Source organism: Cololabis saira, chromosome 1 (genome assembly GCF_033807715.1).
Source record: "Cololabis saira isolate AMF1-May2022 chromosome 1, fColSai1.1, whole genome shotgun sequence".
Taxonomy (NCBI): Eukaryota; Metazoa; Chordata; class Actinopteri; order Beloniformes; family Belonidae; genus Cololabis; species Cololabis saira.
Window position 1 is genome coordinate 38,477,546 of NC_084587.1, and position 13,256 is coordinate 38,490,801.

Here is a 13,256-nt window from a genome sequence, read left to right on the forward strand (position 1 = left end):
TACGCGGCGAAGCGCACCGTACGGTGCACGTCGCCGCGTACCCTACGCCGTAGGCTCTGCGTCGCTGTAACGCAGAACCATAAATCAGCCTGTAGCTTCGGCTGCTGCTGCTGCCTCTCTAATTGCCTTTGTAGCGGCTGCTCCGGGAAACATCCCACAAAAGTTCAGCTCCCCTTCACACGTGAACACTCACGTTTTAAAGTTGACATTTCATACTGTATGTGAACATGTTTTGCACTTGTATTCTGGGCTGGGATGGCCGTGGTTCCTCCTGGCACAGACAGGACCTGGGACTGGAGTCTGGGATCAATACCAGCTCATGCCCAGTGTGTTTGGGGTTTACACCGTTTTCTTTTCAAAGTTTGGCCGGCTATTTGTTTGGTGTACGTGTCCAGCTTGTTGTGTTTGCTTGTAAAGTGGAGGATTCCCAGCGGAGGAAGTGGATCCAGCTGATGTGATTGTGACCACTAACTGCAGAGGATGCAGATAATGGAGCTCTCAACAACTAATGGACACATAACCATTGATTATTTATTTATTTATCAATCTACTGTCGGTGCGTTTAGCCTAGAGATGGGAGGTATGGACTAAAACATGTATCACGATAATTTCTGGCATTTATCCTGATAACGATAAAAAAAATACCAATTCAACTCCACCTTTGTAACTATAAATCTATCTCATCCTTTCTTTCTTTCTTGCTAATTTCCTTTTCTTTCTTTCTTGCTCATTTCCTTCCTTTCTTTCTTGCTCATTTCCTTCCTTCCTTCCTTCCTTCCTTCCTTCCTTCCTTCCCGTACGTTGTGCGTGGATTTAACACATAACCATAAATCAGTTTTACACAAAAACGTCAACAGGAATTTATCGTTTTTACCGCGAGATGACAAATTCTTATCGTGAGGATATTTTTCGACGGTTTATCGTGAACGGTAAAATATCGCCCATTCCTAGTTTAGCCCATAGCATACTGTTGTTGAAAGCGAAACAGCTTATTCCCACTCAAAGGGATGGTAGGGCTTAAAATGGATGGATGGATGTTTAATAGCGCTTTTCCTCTTGAGAAGATGGACATGTGAAAGATCTGTGCTTATCTTTGGTGTTTATTTACTGTTGGGTCTGTAACTGCTTTCAGAAGTTGTGCAATATCTGTGTGAGGCACACTATAGTCAAACTAGAATATCTTTTATCATTCTTATCCAAGTTTATTTAAAGAGGGAACATCAATGTGTGGCTGTTTCCCAAAGAACCGTTTTTAAATGCACACCCACCTAAATGATTGAATTTCAGAACACCAACCATAGGTCATGTGGCCCTTTTAAAGTGAGATGTCAAATATCAAGCCTTTGTTTATTTTACAGAAGAGAGCAGTACGGATCATACATAAAAAGGAGGCTAGGGTTACACCAATGCAGGATTAATTAAACTTAAAGATATTGTTGAGTTACAGACTTTATTAGTTAGGTTCAAGGCAGAATATTGCCTGAAAATATACGTTTTTTTGTGTTTAGTTCAGAAAATAAGGACCATAGGAGGAAATTTTATTTTAAACATCCGTTTGCACAAACTACTTTAAAACAAATGTGTATTTCAGTATGTGGTGTAAAATTATGGATTTAAAGGATTGTAAAAATATTCACCAGTTCAAGAAATTGTATAAAGACAACACAATCAGACAATATGAATTTAACGGGTAAAATATATATATATATTTTTTTTGTTTTTGGTGTTGTTGGTGAGTTATTGTGTATGTTTTCTTATTTTTTGTTTGTTTTTTTCATTATTATTTTTTTTTTTGTATTATATAAGCAGTGACTGTTGAACAGACGGACAGACCATCTTCATATGTATTGTTTTATTTTTATTTTTTGAGAAAGGGGCTTGTTATATAAGGCTTTCTTCTTCTTGCCCCTTTTCCATCATGGAATGGAACATGTATGTGAACTACCATTTCCATCATACGGAATAAATAAAATTGAAATGAAACGTCTGTCCACAAACAATGGTTTGTCTCTTGATATTGTTGTAAACCATTACAGAAATGTTTTAATAGTTTTTTATGATTGTTTGTGACTTTAAACACAGAACATAAGTCGTTTCTCGGTAAATATCCAGATTCCGTTGATATAGAATCTCTCCCTTGACACAAACCTGTAATAGGTAACCTTAAGATCAGGTTTGTGTTTATTATGCAGTGACAAGATAGGAGAACATTAAGGAGGCGGGGCCTCACCATGGTGACAGCGGGGGTCGTGACCTGCAGGCCGCCACGCCTGGATGGCCTTTATAGGAGAGCTGGGCAATTAGAGTAAAATAGGGAAAGGAGCTGTTTGTGTCCGGGAGAGGCATCAGTCTGTTATATGATTGTTCTTGTGTGTTGCATATGGTCTGTTGCTGTTTGGAAGTTACTAGGCACGAGTGTCTGAATGAGTAAAGCAGCAAAGTCTTTCATTTTTCTTGATGTTTTACATCTTATTGTAAATATGTGTTATAGAAATGACTTTGGAGAGCCAGAGAGCCACTAAAGGCTGGCATGTACTGGCCATTTTAGCCTGCCTAGACACCAACTTCTTTCCAACTTTTTTTTAGGTCCATTTATTTATATTTTTAACCCCCAGCCCCAGGGCTGTTTGTTGAATTTTGCTAAGAAGTTTGTCAGTTTTTGCTTGAGCTGTCAGATCAGTCATACTTATTTCTTGCCATCATCTGAAACCACAAATGCCTCTTCATAATCATTGAATCTCTGACAGAATTTCTGCATTAACAATTAGGCTCACACCCCATTTTTTTTTTTTAAAACTGTCTTTCAGGCTGTTCCTCCAAATCATTCAAGCTGTACTCTCCCAAGGAGCCCCCGAACGGTAGCACTTTTCCCCCTTTCCACCCCGGCACCATGCTGGACAGAGACGTGGGGTGAGTTTAATGTCGACTGTTTGTTTGCATTTGAGTAGGAAGGAAAATTCACAGATGTAGATTTTAAACATCTGTTGGTTTTTGTAATATTGTGGAGCTTGCTGTGTAGTTTGTAAAAATGGCCCAAGTATCATGATTTCTGCTCCCACAGTTAGCCTGAAGCATCCATTCAGCTGGTGGGCTGTTCCTTTAACACCTGCAGGCTGTAAAAGGCAAAACAGAACTATATTAGACTTATACAAGAGATCTGTGATTATTCCAGAAGTAATCACATTTATTAGGAAGAATCAGAAGCAGTGTCACTAATTATATTTTAATAATTCAGAGAAACGGTGAACTAAAGTGGATAATTTGGTCAACATGTGTTGTTTCCAGTAGAGTTGCATTGTCCTACCAGTAAGACCCAAAGTAACATATGGGTGCAGTTGTATTTGTGTTTGTCCAACCATTTGCCCTGTCATATCTCTTTGTAACTTTGAAATGCAATTTAAATATTCAAGTGTTAAACACGGGACTGTTTTTAAGATTAATTTTGTGGACATTTATGGATGCATGAAGGTGGGAAGGTCGGAAGTGTAAAACTGGAATCTTACTATTTTTTTTTTAATTTTAAAATAAGATAATCCAGTTGCTCATGTTATTTAATAGTAGTTTCATTCTGCCACCACTCATGTCAAATATTCTCTGAGCTGCAGTGACTTAAGTAAGATCTGTCCTCCCGGAGTTGTTGTTGAAACTCATGTGCATGGTGCGGTGAGGGTATATGCTAGAGAAGTGTATTGTCGCTTTCATTACTTGTCTTTCTGCGATAAGCAATCAGCTGCAGTTGGTTGAGGTGAGAAGTATGTGAGAAGTTATTTGTCATCTTTGTAATATCCAACATGTGCCAATTTTGGCTTGTGCCCCACAGTTGTTAAGACAGACCAGCTCCTGGGGAAGTAAAACTAAATGTAATAACCTCTCTAATTTCTTTTCTCCAGTCCCACTCCAATGTATCCGCCCACATACCTGGAACCCGGAATAGGGTAAGGCGGTATTATTTTTTGGCCACTATTGCCAGATTCAGTGAATGTAGTGTGAAAATGTAGATGAGGACTTCTCATCTCAATAAGATTAAGATTTACGCATTTATAGAGTGAAAACATTAAAATGACTTGTAGATATCTTCAGATATAAGGTGAACATTACAATTTGTGTCCTGATGAATGTCCTGTTTTTCTCTGCACATACAGGAGGCACACGCCATATGGCAACCAGACAGACTACAGAATATTTGAGCTCAACAAACGGCTACAGAATTGGACAGAGGTTTGTATGAACACACCGTCTTGTAATCAGCCACAAAAACAATCCTGTAATTGTGTTGTTGACAATTTTATTCTCCTTACCCTGTAGGAATGTGACAACCTGTGGTGGGATGCATTTACTACGGAGTTCTTTGAGGATGATGCTATGTTAACCATCACTTTCTGTCTGGAAGATGGGCCCAAACGCTACAGTAAGAATAACAGTCGCAGTAGTCAAAAAGGCATGTTATAATCTATGAATACATGCTTGCTGGGTTCAAAATTGGTGCTTACTTGTGGTAAACGATTTAAAATTATTTTAAATTACATGTGTTATCTGCGCTTTGTAATCTGCTGTTATGCTTTTGTGACAGAAGACATATAGGGAAGGGAAAATGCCAACATTTTGAAGCTTTAAAACTATCTGGCTTTGAGCTGCTGTAACACCCAAATTTCCCCTCTGGGGATCAATAAAGGACTATCTTATCTTATCTTATTCAATCTGGCTTTTAGTGTGTGTGTTTGTCATAATTATTTTATTACATAATTATTAATTACATAATTATTATGTAATTTCTTTTTTTTGTTTAACTTTCCACTTCGCTGTGTATTAGTTTTCCAAATCATTTAATTTCCTGTTTTTGTCAGTTGCCTTATAGCACTTTGAATGACATTAGATTTTATAACAAGATGAAACATATAGTGTTATTTAAAGTGATACTAAAGGTCAGTTTAGATCAAAAAATGTTGAGGTTCTTTTGGGAGAAGTTCTCGATAAGCCTTCTGGCTTCCAACTTCTCCTGCACAATATTAACATGTATGTATCTTTTTGTTTTTAACTTGTATGTGCGAATAAATAAAACAAAACAAAACATATATTTATTAGATATTGATGTGTTTTTAGGGTTTCTTAGGAATCTTCTTGGCTGTTAAGTTTTCTTGCTCATCCATCCAATGACATGTTAAAACAGGAAACGGGTCATAAATTGAGTTTTTTAAAGGCCGTTGTGTTCTCTCTCTAGCGATTGGCCGGACGTTAATTCCGAGGTACTTCCGGAGTATATTTGAGGGCGGAGCTACTGAACTGTACTATGTGCTGAAGCATCCCAAGGAATCCTTCCACAACAACTTTGTGTCCCTCGACTGTGATCAGTGCACCATGGTGACTCAGAATGGAAAGCCCATGTTCACACAGGTTTGTTAATGTGCTGAGGGGGTGGAGGATAAATACAAATTTGAGAAGTATGTACATGTGAAGATTTTTTTTTTAAAGGTTTATGCAGAAGTGGTTAATTTGGTATCTTAAAGGGGACCTATTATGGCATCTAATACCTATTTTAAACAGGCCTTGAATGTCTTAAAAACAAGCTTTTGATTGTTTTTGCTAAATAAATTAGAAATTCAGCCTCTGAGGAATGTCTTTATCTTCCCATTCTCTATGAGGGATTCTTAGTGGGCGGGGAGGCTATGATAATGAGGCTCTGTGCTGATTGTCTGCCTGAATGACGCGATACACCGCTACGAAAAAATGGCGGAAGCTCCGGCTGATGAAAGGGAGCAGAATCTGAACGGCTCGTAGAAGCCACATCCCACTGGATGGATCATCCGGGCGGCTGTACAGACACTGCAGAATTTGGTTGCTTTCCTCCTTTCTGAGTTGGCAGGCTGAGGGGAGACCACTTTATATATGTTAAAGCAAGAGAAAACATGTTTTTCATAATAGGTCCCCTTTAAGTTTTGAAGATTTAAAAAAAAAAAATTATTTTTTTTGTTCCATTAATGATAGGAGCGCCAAAGGGAAAGCTGTAACTTAGCAGGACAATTTCTGCCTGTACGTAGTTTTTATAATTCATTGTCTGCCTATTGAAATCAATTCTTTGAATTTATATAGGTGTGTGTAGAGGGTCGCTTGTACCTGGAGTTCATGTTTGATGACATGATGAGGATAAAGACGTGGCACTTCAGCATCAGACAACACAGAGAACTGATCCCTCGCAGCATATTGGCCATGCACGTAAGTCACTATTTAAAGATTGATGATCCACATGGACCTGTTACTTATCTTTCTAGCGATCTACATTTAACCCTTTTTATTTTAATGTCAAAGGCCCAAGACCCACAGATGCTGGACCAGCTGTCCAAAAACATAACAAGATGTGGTTTATCGAACTCCACCCTCAACTACCTCCGAGTAAGTGAGGCATATATGAAACATTTTATTTCTGTAATGATGTAGGTTTTAATGTTGTCTTGTTCAAATAAAAATGGGAAAGCTGAAAGGAGCTTTAAAACTTTCAACTTCAGTGAAGGCATAATTTAGAAATCCCGACTGTCTGAGGAAGTGGGGCTTGACATATCTGACTGAGTTCATCCTGGCTCGTTCCCTTAAATGAACACAAATCCAGAATGAGAAGGCGCGGCTATGTCAAGCTGGGTGTAACTAATCTTGGTATGTGTATGTTCGTAGTTTTCTCAAGCAGACTGTAAGGTTAGTCACAGGTTTACTGAGTAGAAATAAAGAGGACACGTGGCACTTATATATCACCAAGCAAGTAATAGGCAATATAGCTGCTATTAATAAACGCAAGTCTCCCGGGTAAACAATAGGAGACAGATTGAATGTGTATATCTAATATAGAGGTTACACAGAAAGAGCTCAAAATAACCTTTACTGTGGGGGAGATCAGTCAAACTAAAATTTGGTGCTTTTGAAATGTAATATTATTTTAGGAATGGAAGTATTCTAAGTATAGAACTAAAATATAAAACTTTGAACTTGGGAAAACATTGTCACAGTTTTAATAATATGCCTTGAAGGGAGATTTCATTTGAAATTATTCATAGTTGTGATCCAGTGAAATAAAAAAAAAATGGAATTGGTATTCAAACTTTTTGTTTTGTAAATGTAATCAATAAACTAGTATGATTATATACAGTTTTTTTTAATTCAAGAAAAAAGTTAACATTTTCATTGACAGACTAATATGGATACTCCAAAAATATCAAAATTCTGTATATTAATCTATTCATAAGGAATGTTCAAATGTTTGCATCAGAAACCTGATTTTTTTTTTTTTTTTTTTTTTTAAGTAGTATTGGCTTTTTTTTTTTAATTTACCAATAAAGTTTGATTCTTGATTCAAATTCTGAAGCTAAAATTGTATCTGGCCTTTTAAAATAAACTACTTTTCTAAATAAATGTTTTTAACAATTATATTTATTTGGTCAGCTATAGCGTTGTACATATTTGTAGGTTCTGGTGTATATTCTTGATTTGATTGAATTTTAATGGAAAGAATGTCTACACAAGTAAAGAGTGCCATCAGAAAGAACCTTACTGACAGCTAGTCGTGAAGAAATGGCCCTCGCCGCCTTCTGCCCCTTCAAGATCGAGAGCTCAGCACCCCATTGTGAAAGAAACATGACATTAGTGTAATTTTATATTGCGTACACAATTGACTATCAATTTACTTCAGCAGTTTAATCATCTTCTCAACTGCAAAAAATATTGAAAAATAGACTGGCTATTGATCACACGTCTGACATAATGCAAACCTTCATAAAGTCCATCACCTTAATCATTATAGTCTATATGGACTATGGGTAATGTTAATTACAATTTGTCTATAACATTTTTATGCAGGGTAATAAAAATCATGAATAATTGTTGATTTAATTTATTTACGTATTTCTGATGGCAGTGGAACCTGACTGAACAGAGAGCTACAGGATTAAGCAATGTCGTTAGCCTGGTTGAGACCAGGCTGGCTTCACACAATAAATCTCTGCGGTAACTTATCTCTTTCTGCTTTCGTGAGGCTAAATTTGCATATCCTGCTTAATCCCTTAGCTTGGTTTTGTTCCACAGCCCTCTGGTCTCACCTAATATGTATATGATTATAGCCTTACTTGTGCCATTCCACATGATAGATACCTTCTAAAGTCTTGACTTTAAACTTAATAAATGTTACTTAATGTAAATGTCTTCCGAATTGTACCTTCTTTGCAATGTAGACACACATTTTTGAGAAAAATGAAAGATGTACTGTTTACTATTAATGCCTCACTCAAGATTAGAGTCTTTTTTTACTGGTGTTTGCATACATTTTACCCAAAGTGGCAGCCATTCTTTAAACTTTTAATTAAGATGCTACAGACCTTTTGAACAGGAGTTGCTATGTCAATAACACTGTTTGGAAGGACTGATCAGAAAGCTTTAAAACAAACTTTATTTTGATTAAATCCAAAGTATATCATTTTTCATTTTCTCCCTACAATGATGGTAAAATATGAAAGGTGTCATTCTGGCAGCTAGAATATAGGAAGATGGTACATAATGTTGTAAATAGCATCACAAACGCACTACCAATGTCTGTAAGCAAGCAACCACCTGTAGTAGATCCTCTGTCCGTATTGGACCAGGCGTGCAATATTAATGAACCATTGTTTAGGGTCTTCAGGGCGTCATTGCTCATCTCAGCACAGTACTGAATGCATCCCACTCTCTGAGGGCTTGCAGTGCATCAAGGAGTTGTAGGCTGGGGGCTGTTGAGTGCCCCCTTGACAGTTGAGACACAGGAGGGTCCGGCAGTGCCCTCGGTGCAGACGGATCCTGTTGCAGTGAGAATTCCTCTGGGGGAACTGTGTGCATCCAGGATTGTATAATTATCCCACTTTTAGAGTCTAGCTGACTTCTGAAATGTTGTCTCGACTTCAAAATGTTTGCTGAAGTGCTTGTAATTCCAGTCTCTGCTGTGGAAGCAAAATGTTGGAAAGAAAAAATTGCATATGTTTGACATAAAAACTGAGAACATGGTAAATAGCAACAGGTCGGAATTGGAACCTGCGCTGCCTGCACGAGGGCTATAGCCTCTGCATGTGGTGAACCCGCTCAACCCACTGAGCTATTTCGGGCCTCTATCGCTTATGATTTTAACTACTAATTCTTCATCCTACAAAATGTTTCCCTATGCGTTAAGTGAAAGATATGCAAACAGAAATGTATGTGTTGCCATAAATGAGCTCTGAGGTGCTGCACCCAGTAACAATTGGGAAAACCACAAACTAGGAACTTCTCTGCAAAGCAAGTTGCATGCCACTTTAACCCAACGCTGCTGGGTGTGCCTAGAGAGAGCTAATACATTCATACATACAATATCACTGCTTGGAAATGAAAATGCAGCTTTAGCTGGCGTTATAAGATCACAGTGTCAGATACAAGATTTTCGCTCCAGCCAGAGATTTTTATTTGTAATCTCAACCTGTTGGATTTTTCCATTTCTTCCTCCAGCTGTGTGTGATTCTGGAGCCCATGCAGGAGCTTATGTCCAGACACAAGACGTACAGCCTCAGTCCCAGAGACTGCCTCAAGACATGCCTCTTCCAGAAATGGCAGAGGATGGTGGCACCACCTGGTAGGTGAACAACACGCATAGATGCAGACGCACACCGTCACCTAAACCCAAAGTAAATGTTTGGGACTGACTTTTCTTTTTTGTGTGTCTGTCTGTGTGTGTGTGTGTGATCTCGCTGTAGCTGAGCCATCAAGACAGCCCCCTAACAAACGCCGGAAGCGCAAGATGTCCGGTGGCAGCACCATCAGCGGAGGAGGGGGTGGAAATAACAATAACAACAACAAAAAGAAGAGTCCTGGTAGTGGCTTTCCTCTGTCCAGCCAAGTTCCAGTGAGTACAAGAGTGCAGCCGTGCCAACACTTTAGTTACACCGCTAACAGACAACAGTACCACTCTGCTCATTTATGAACTGTTGCCTTCATTCTTTCATTCACGAACATAACGTCACATTCTCAAAACAAAGCATGACACTTGATACAAAATGATATGAAAGCAAAGTTGACCCTTGGGTTGAAATATTGCATATAATATAAATATATATGAGCTGATATTTTACAGGTAAGTGAATGGTAACGTTAAAAGGCTTTTGAAAAATAATTACTTCTATATTTGTGTGATATTTTGTATCTTCATTTTTTTAATAACATAAAGATAACATACAAATGAGTAATTTCAGATTTGATTTATAGTAGATTTATGGAATTTTGCGTTTACAGTACTCGATTTTCGTACAGTGTATTTATGCTGGACCTTTTTTTTTTTTTTTTAAATAACTATTTGGGAAAAAAAATTGGAATCGTATTCCAGCAAGCCAAAGAAGTAGGAAGTAACTGACATCTAACACCACTATATAAGGGACACCTCTGTTCATATTTACTGTTTACTAACTAGTTAGGGAAAAATCAGCTGAAGAGCTACCAACCTTTTCTGTTGCAGATTAGATCCTTTTCATGCACTCTCCTGCCACACACCGATTTTCTTAAGCAGTGAAATATAAATGCATAGATGAGCAATTAGTTTTTGACAGTCAAGCTATTTTCCTAGTAACAACGTAAAAAGCCAAAGATACCATAGAAAACTGTGATAAAATACATCTAAGGTATCTGGTAAAATGAGGAGAGAATCCAGGAGGTATGCAATCCTTGTCAGAAACATTGTGATGCTACTGTGCAAGAAGTTGTGCGATCTGATATTTGCTGCTATGTTGTTACGGCAGGATGTGATGGTAGTGGGAGAGCCCACTCTCATGGGTGGGGAGTTTGGCGACGAGGATGAGCGTCTGATCACACGGCTGGAGAACACGCAGTTCGATGCGGCAAATGGCATTGACGACGAGGACAGTTTCAACAACTCTCCCGCACTAGGCTCCAACTCGCCCTGGAACAACAAGGCCCCCTCCAGCCAGGAGAGCAAGAGTGACAACCCCACTTCACAGGCATCGCAGTAGAGCCCAGAGGCCCGCAACCTTTACACAAATCCCTCCCTGTCACTCCTCAGCCCCCATCCCACCCCTGTAGCCATGACTGCAATTGAAACAGTCCATCTTCTGATTTACAAACCAAACACTGCTGTAGCGCTCAGATTCACTTAGAAAAGGCCTGAGAGAGCTCAGTAAGTCCTCCAACTAAGACAGAGGATCTCCTCCCCCCCCAGTGCTGTCACTTTCCAATATTTAGGCACTGTGTCCCAGCACTGTTTGACTTTTCCTCAAGTTGTACACAATATGTCCCATCTGCTGATGCTTATTTTCAGTTTGGACGGCAATTGGGTTGATGTGACCGAGAAGAAGCCAGGGATTGAATCCAGGGGAAAACTAAGTACACTAATCTGTCCACACTGAAGGTTTACATGTAGGAATGGGGGGTGGAGGGGATGACGGCCGCAGGGCTTCAACATTTTTGGCGAGTTGCATAGGGACTACTCGACCACCCATTATCCAAACAAAGCTCTCGATTGTGGTCTGCTCTGCTTATGCACAAGTCACTCATGTTTGTTAATAAAGTATATGTGAGTGCGTGAATGTGTGAGATTTGTAAGGCGAGAGGTGTGGCAGTGTGAGTTTCAAGTGTGGCTTTGCTGAAGCAGACAGAATTTCAATAAAAACAAAACATTAACACATTACGGCTGTTTTGTGGCACTAGGGAAACACTACACACGTATGTATATTCACACACACAAACACACACACACACACACTTGCATAAACAACATAATTGAAGGATTTTCCAGTGTCCTGGTGCCCGGGCCACCTCTGATTAGACTACAGTGAATGCAGTCTTTTGAAATGGAGAGCATTTACAACACATGCACATACAGTTACACATTTTAAGAGTTTTTATACAGTATATATTTCCCTAGAATGTTTTTTAATTTGTATTAAACACCTTCATTTCAATTGTTACTTTTTTATTTTCTACCAATACTGAAAAGCTACAGACCAAGGAGCAATGCAGGACTTTTATCCCTCCCCCCTCTAAAGTATATTGTTTTTATCTTTTCTGTTTATAAAAGAGAAATAATTTTAGTGTGGATGTTTTTATTTTGTCTTTTATTTTTCTTTTGAAGAAATTTTGTGTATTTGTGCTTGTATATTTAAGGTAGTAGCAAAGTTTTGTCTGACTGTAATAAAAATGTATTCTTACTTACATTTACCTAAAGCCATCCCGATCTAATGTAAAGAAACAAAAATAGGAAAAAGGAGAAAAACACTCATGAACTTGTCCCCTGTCCCCTTCCACCTGCTGTCTTTCCTCCTTCCTCCTTTTTTAAGACTTGTGTAAATTACAAACCCCCGAGGGTACAATGGCACCATGCAAAGATGATTTCACCATTTCTTTTTGTTTTCCTTTTTAATTTATTTTGGAATTTTCCAAAATGTATTTCATCTTTGTTGAAAGTTATTTTTCACATAACATTAATCACCTTTTTTTTTCTGTAATTCATCTTGATGTCAAGTGAATGTGCTCAATGATGTTTAGTTGCCCAATAACTTTCATATTTCATCACTGTTGAGATTTTTTTTTTAAATTAGTTTCTGTCCAGACTGCCTTTATTTGTATTGTCTTGTTTATAACCATCAGTCACGCGCCAGCTTAACATTTAGTTCAGATTACATATTTGGTAGCACTGCTGAGTCTGTAGATTTTAATGAACAGCTGTTATTGGTTTGTACATTTCCATGGTTTGAGTTGATCTCCAGCAGCATTTATGAATGAGTTTGAATGGTGGTTTGTACCTTCTCCAAACCCTGTAGAGAAATCATTGTTTGATATATATTTTTTTGATTTGGTTAGTTTCTGCCCTTAATAATTAATGTATGGTACCAATAAAATGATACATTTTCACTTTAAGATAACTTGTAGTTGGCAATTTTGTGAACAATGCCATTCAGAAAGATTAGTTTAGCCATAATTTGGAGAGCTGCAATTCCACGAAGCGTCACCCCAGGTAAAGAAATCCACCCGTGTTTAAATGAGCAGCTTTTCCTTTTTAAAAGTTGCACCAGCAAATCACCCGTTTCCATCTTATCCTGGCTTCTGCATCATCCTCTGTCACGGCAACCAACTTCATACCATCTTTCACTGTATCGAGAAATCTATGATCTTCCTCTCTTTCATCTATCTGGCAGCTCCATCTCCAGCATCCTTCTGCCAATGTATTTGCTATCCCTCGTTTTTTGTGTCCAAACCATCTCAGTTGAGCCTCT

The 13,256-nt window shown here is 38.4% G+C and overlaps 1 protein-coding gene across 3 annotated transcripts in view; it reads left to right on the forward strand.

Annotated features, from left to right (window-relative positions):
- ldb1b (LIM-domain binding 1b) overlaps nt 1-12,905 on the forward strand; it is a 37,167-nt gene extending 24,262 nt beyond the window's left edge. For all 3 annotated transcript variants that reach the window (XM_061722656.1, XM_061722647.1, XM_061722664.1), the window contains exons 2-11: nt 2,808-2,910; nt 3,891-3,935; nt 4,143-4,218; nt 4,306-4,408; nt 5,219-5,391; nt 6,088-6,210; nt 6,304-6,387; nt 9,487-9,610; nt 9,732-9,880; nt 10,767-12,905. In XM_061722656.1, the coding sequence (XP_061578640.1) occupies nt 2,808-2,910; nt 3,891-3,935; nt 4,143-4,218; nt 4,306-4,408; nt 5,219-5,391; nt 6,088-6,210; nt 6,304-6,387; nt 9,487-9,610; nt 9,732-9,880; nt 10,767-10,997 (1,211 nt within the window). In that variant the 3' untranslated portion in view covers nt 10,998-12,905. The remainder of the gene's footprint in view (nt 1-2,807; nt 2,911-3,890; nt 3,936-4,142; nt 4,219-4,305; nt 4,409-5,218; nt 5,392-6,087; nt 6,211-6,303; nt 6,388-9,486; nt 9,611-9,731; nt 9,881-10,766) is intronic.
- The last annotated feature ends 351 nt before the right edge of the window (nt 12,906-13,256 follow it).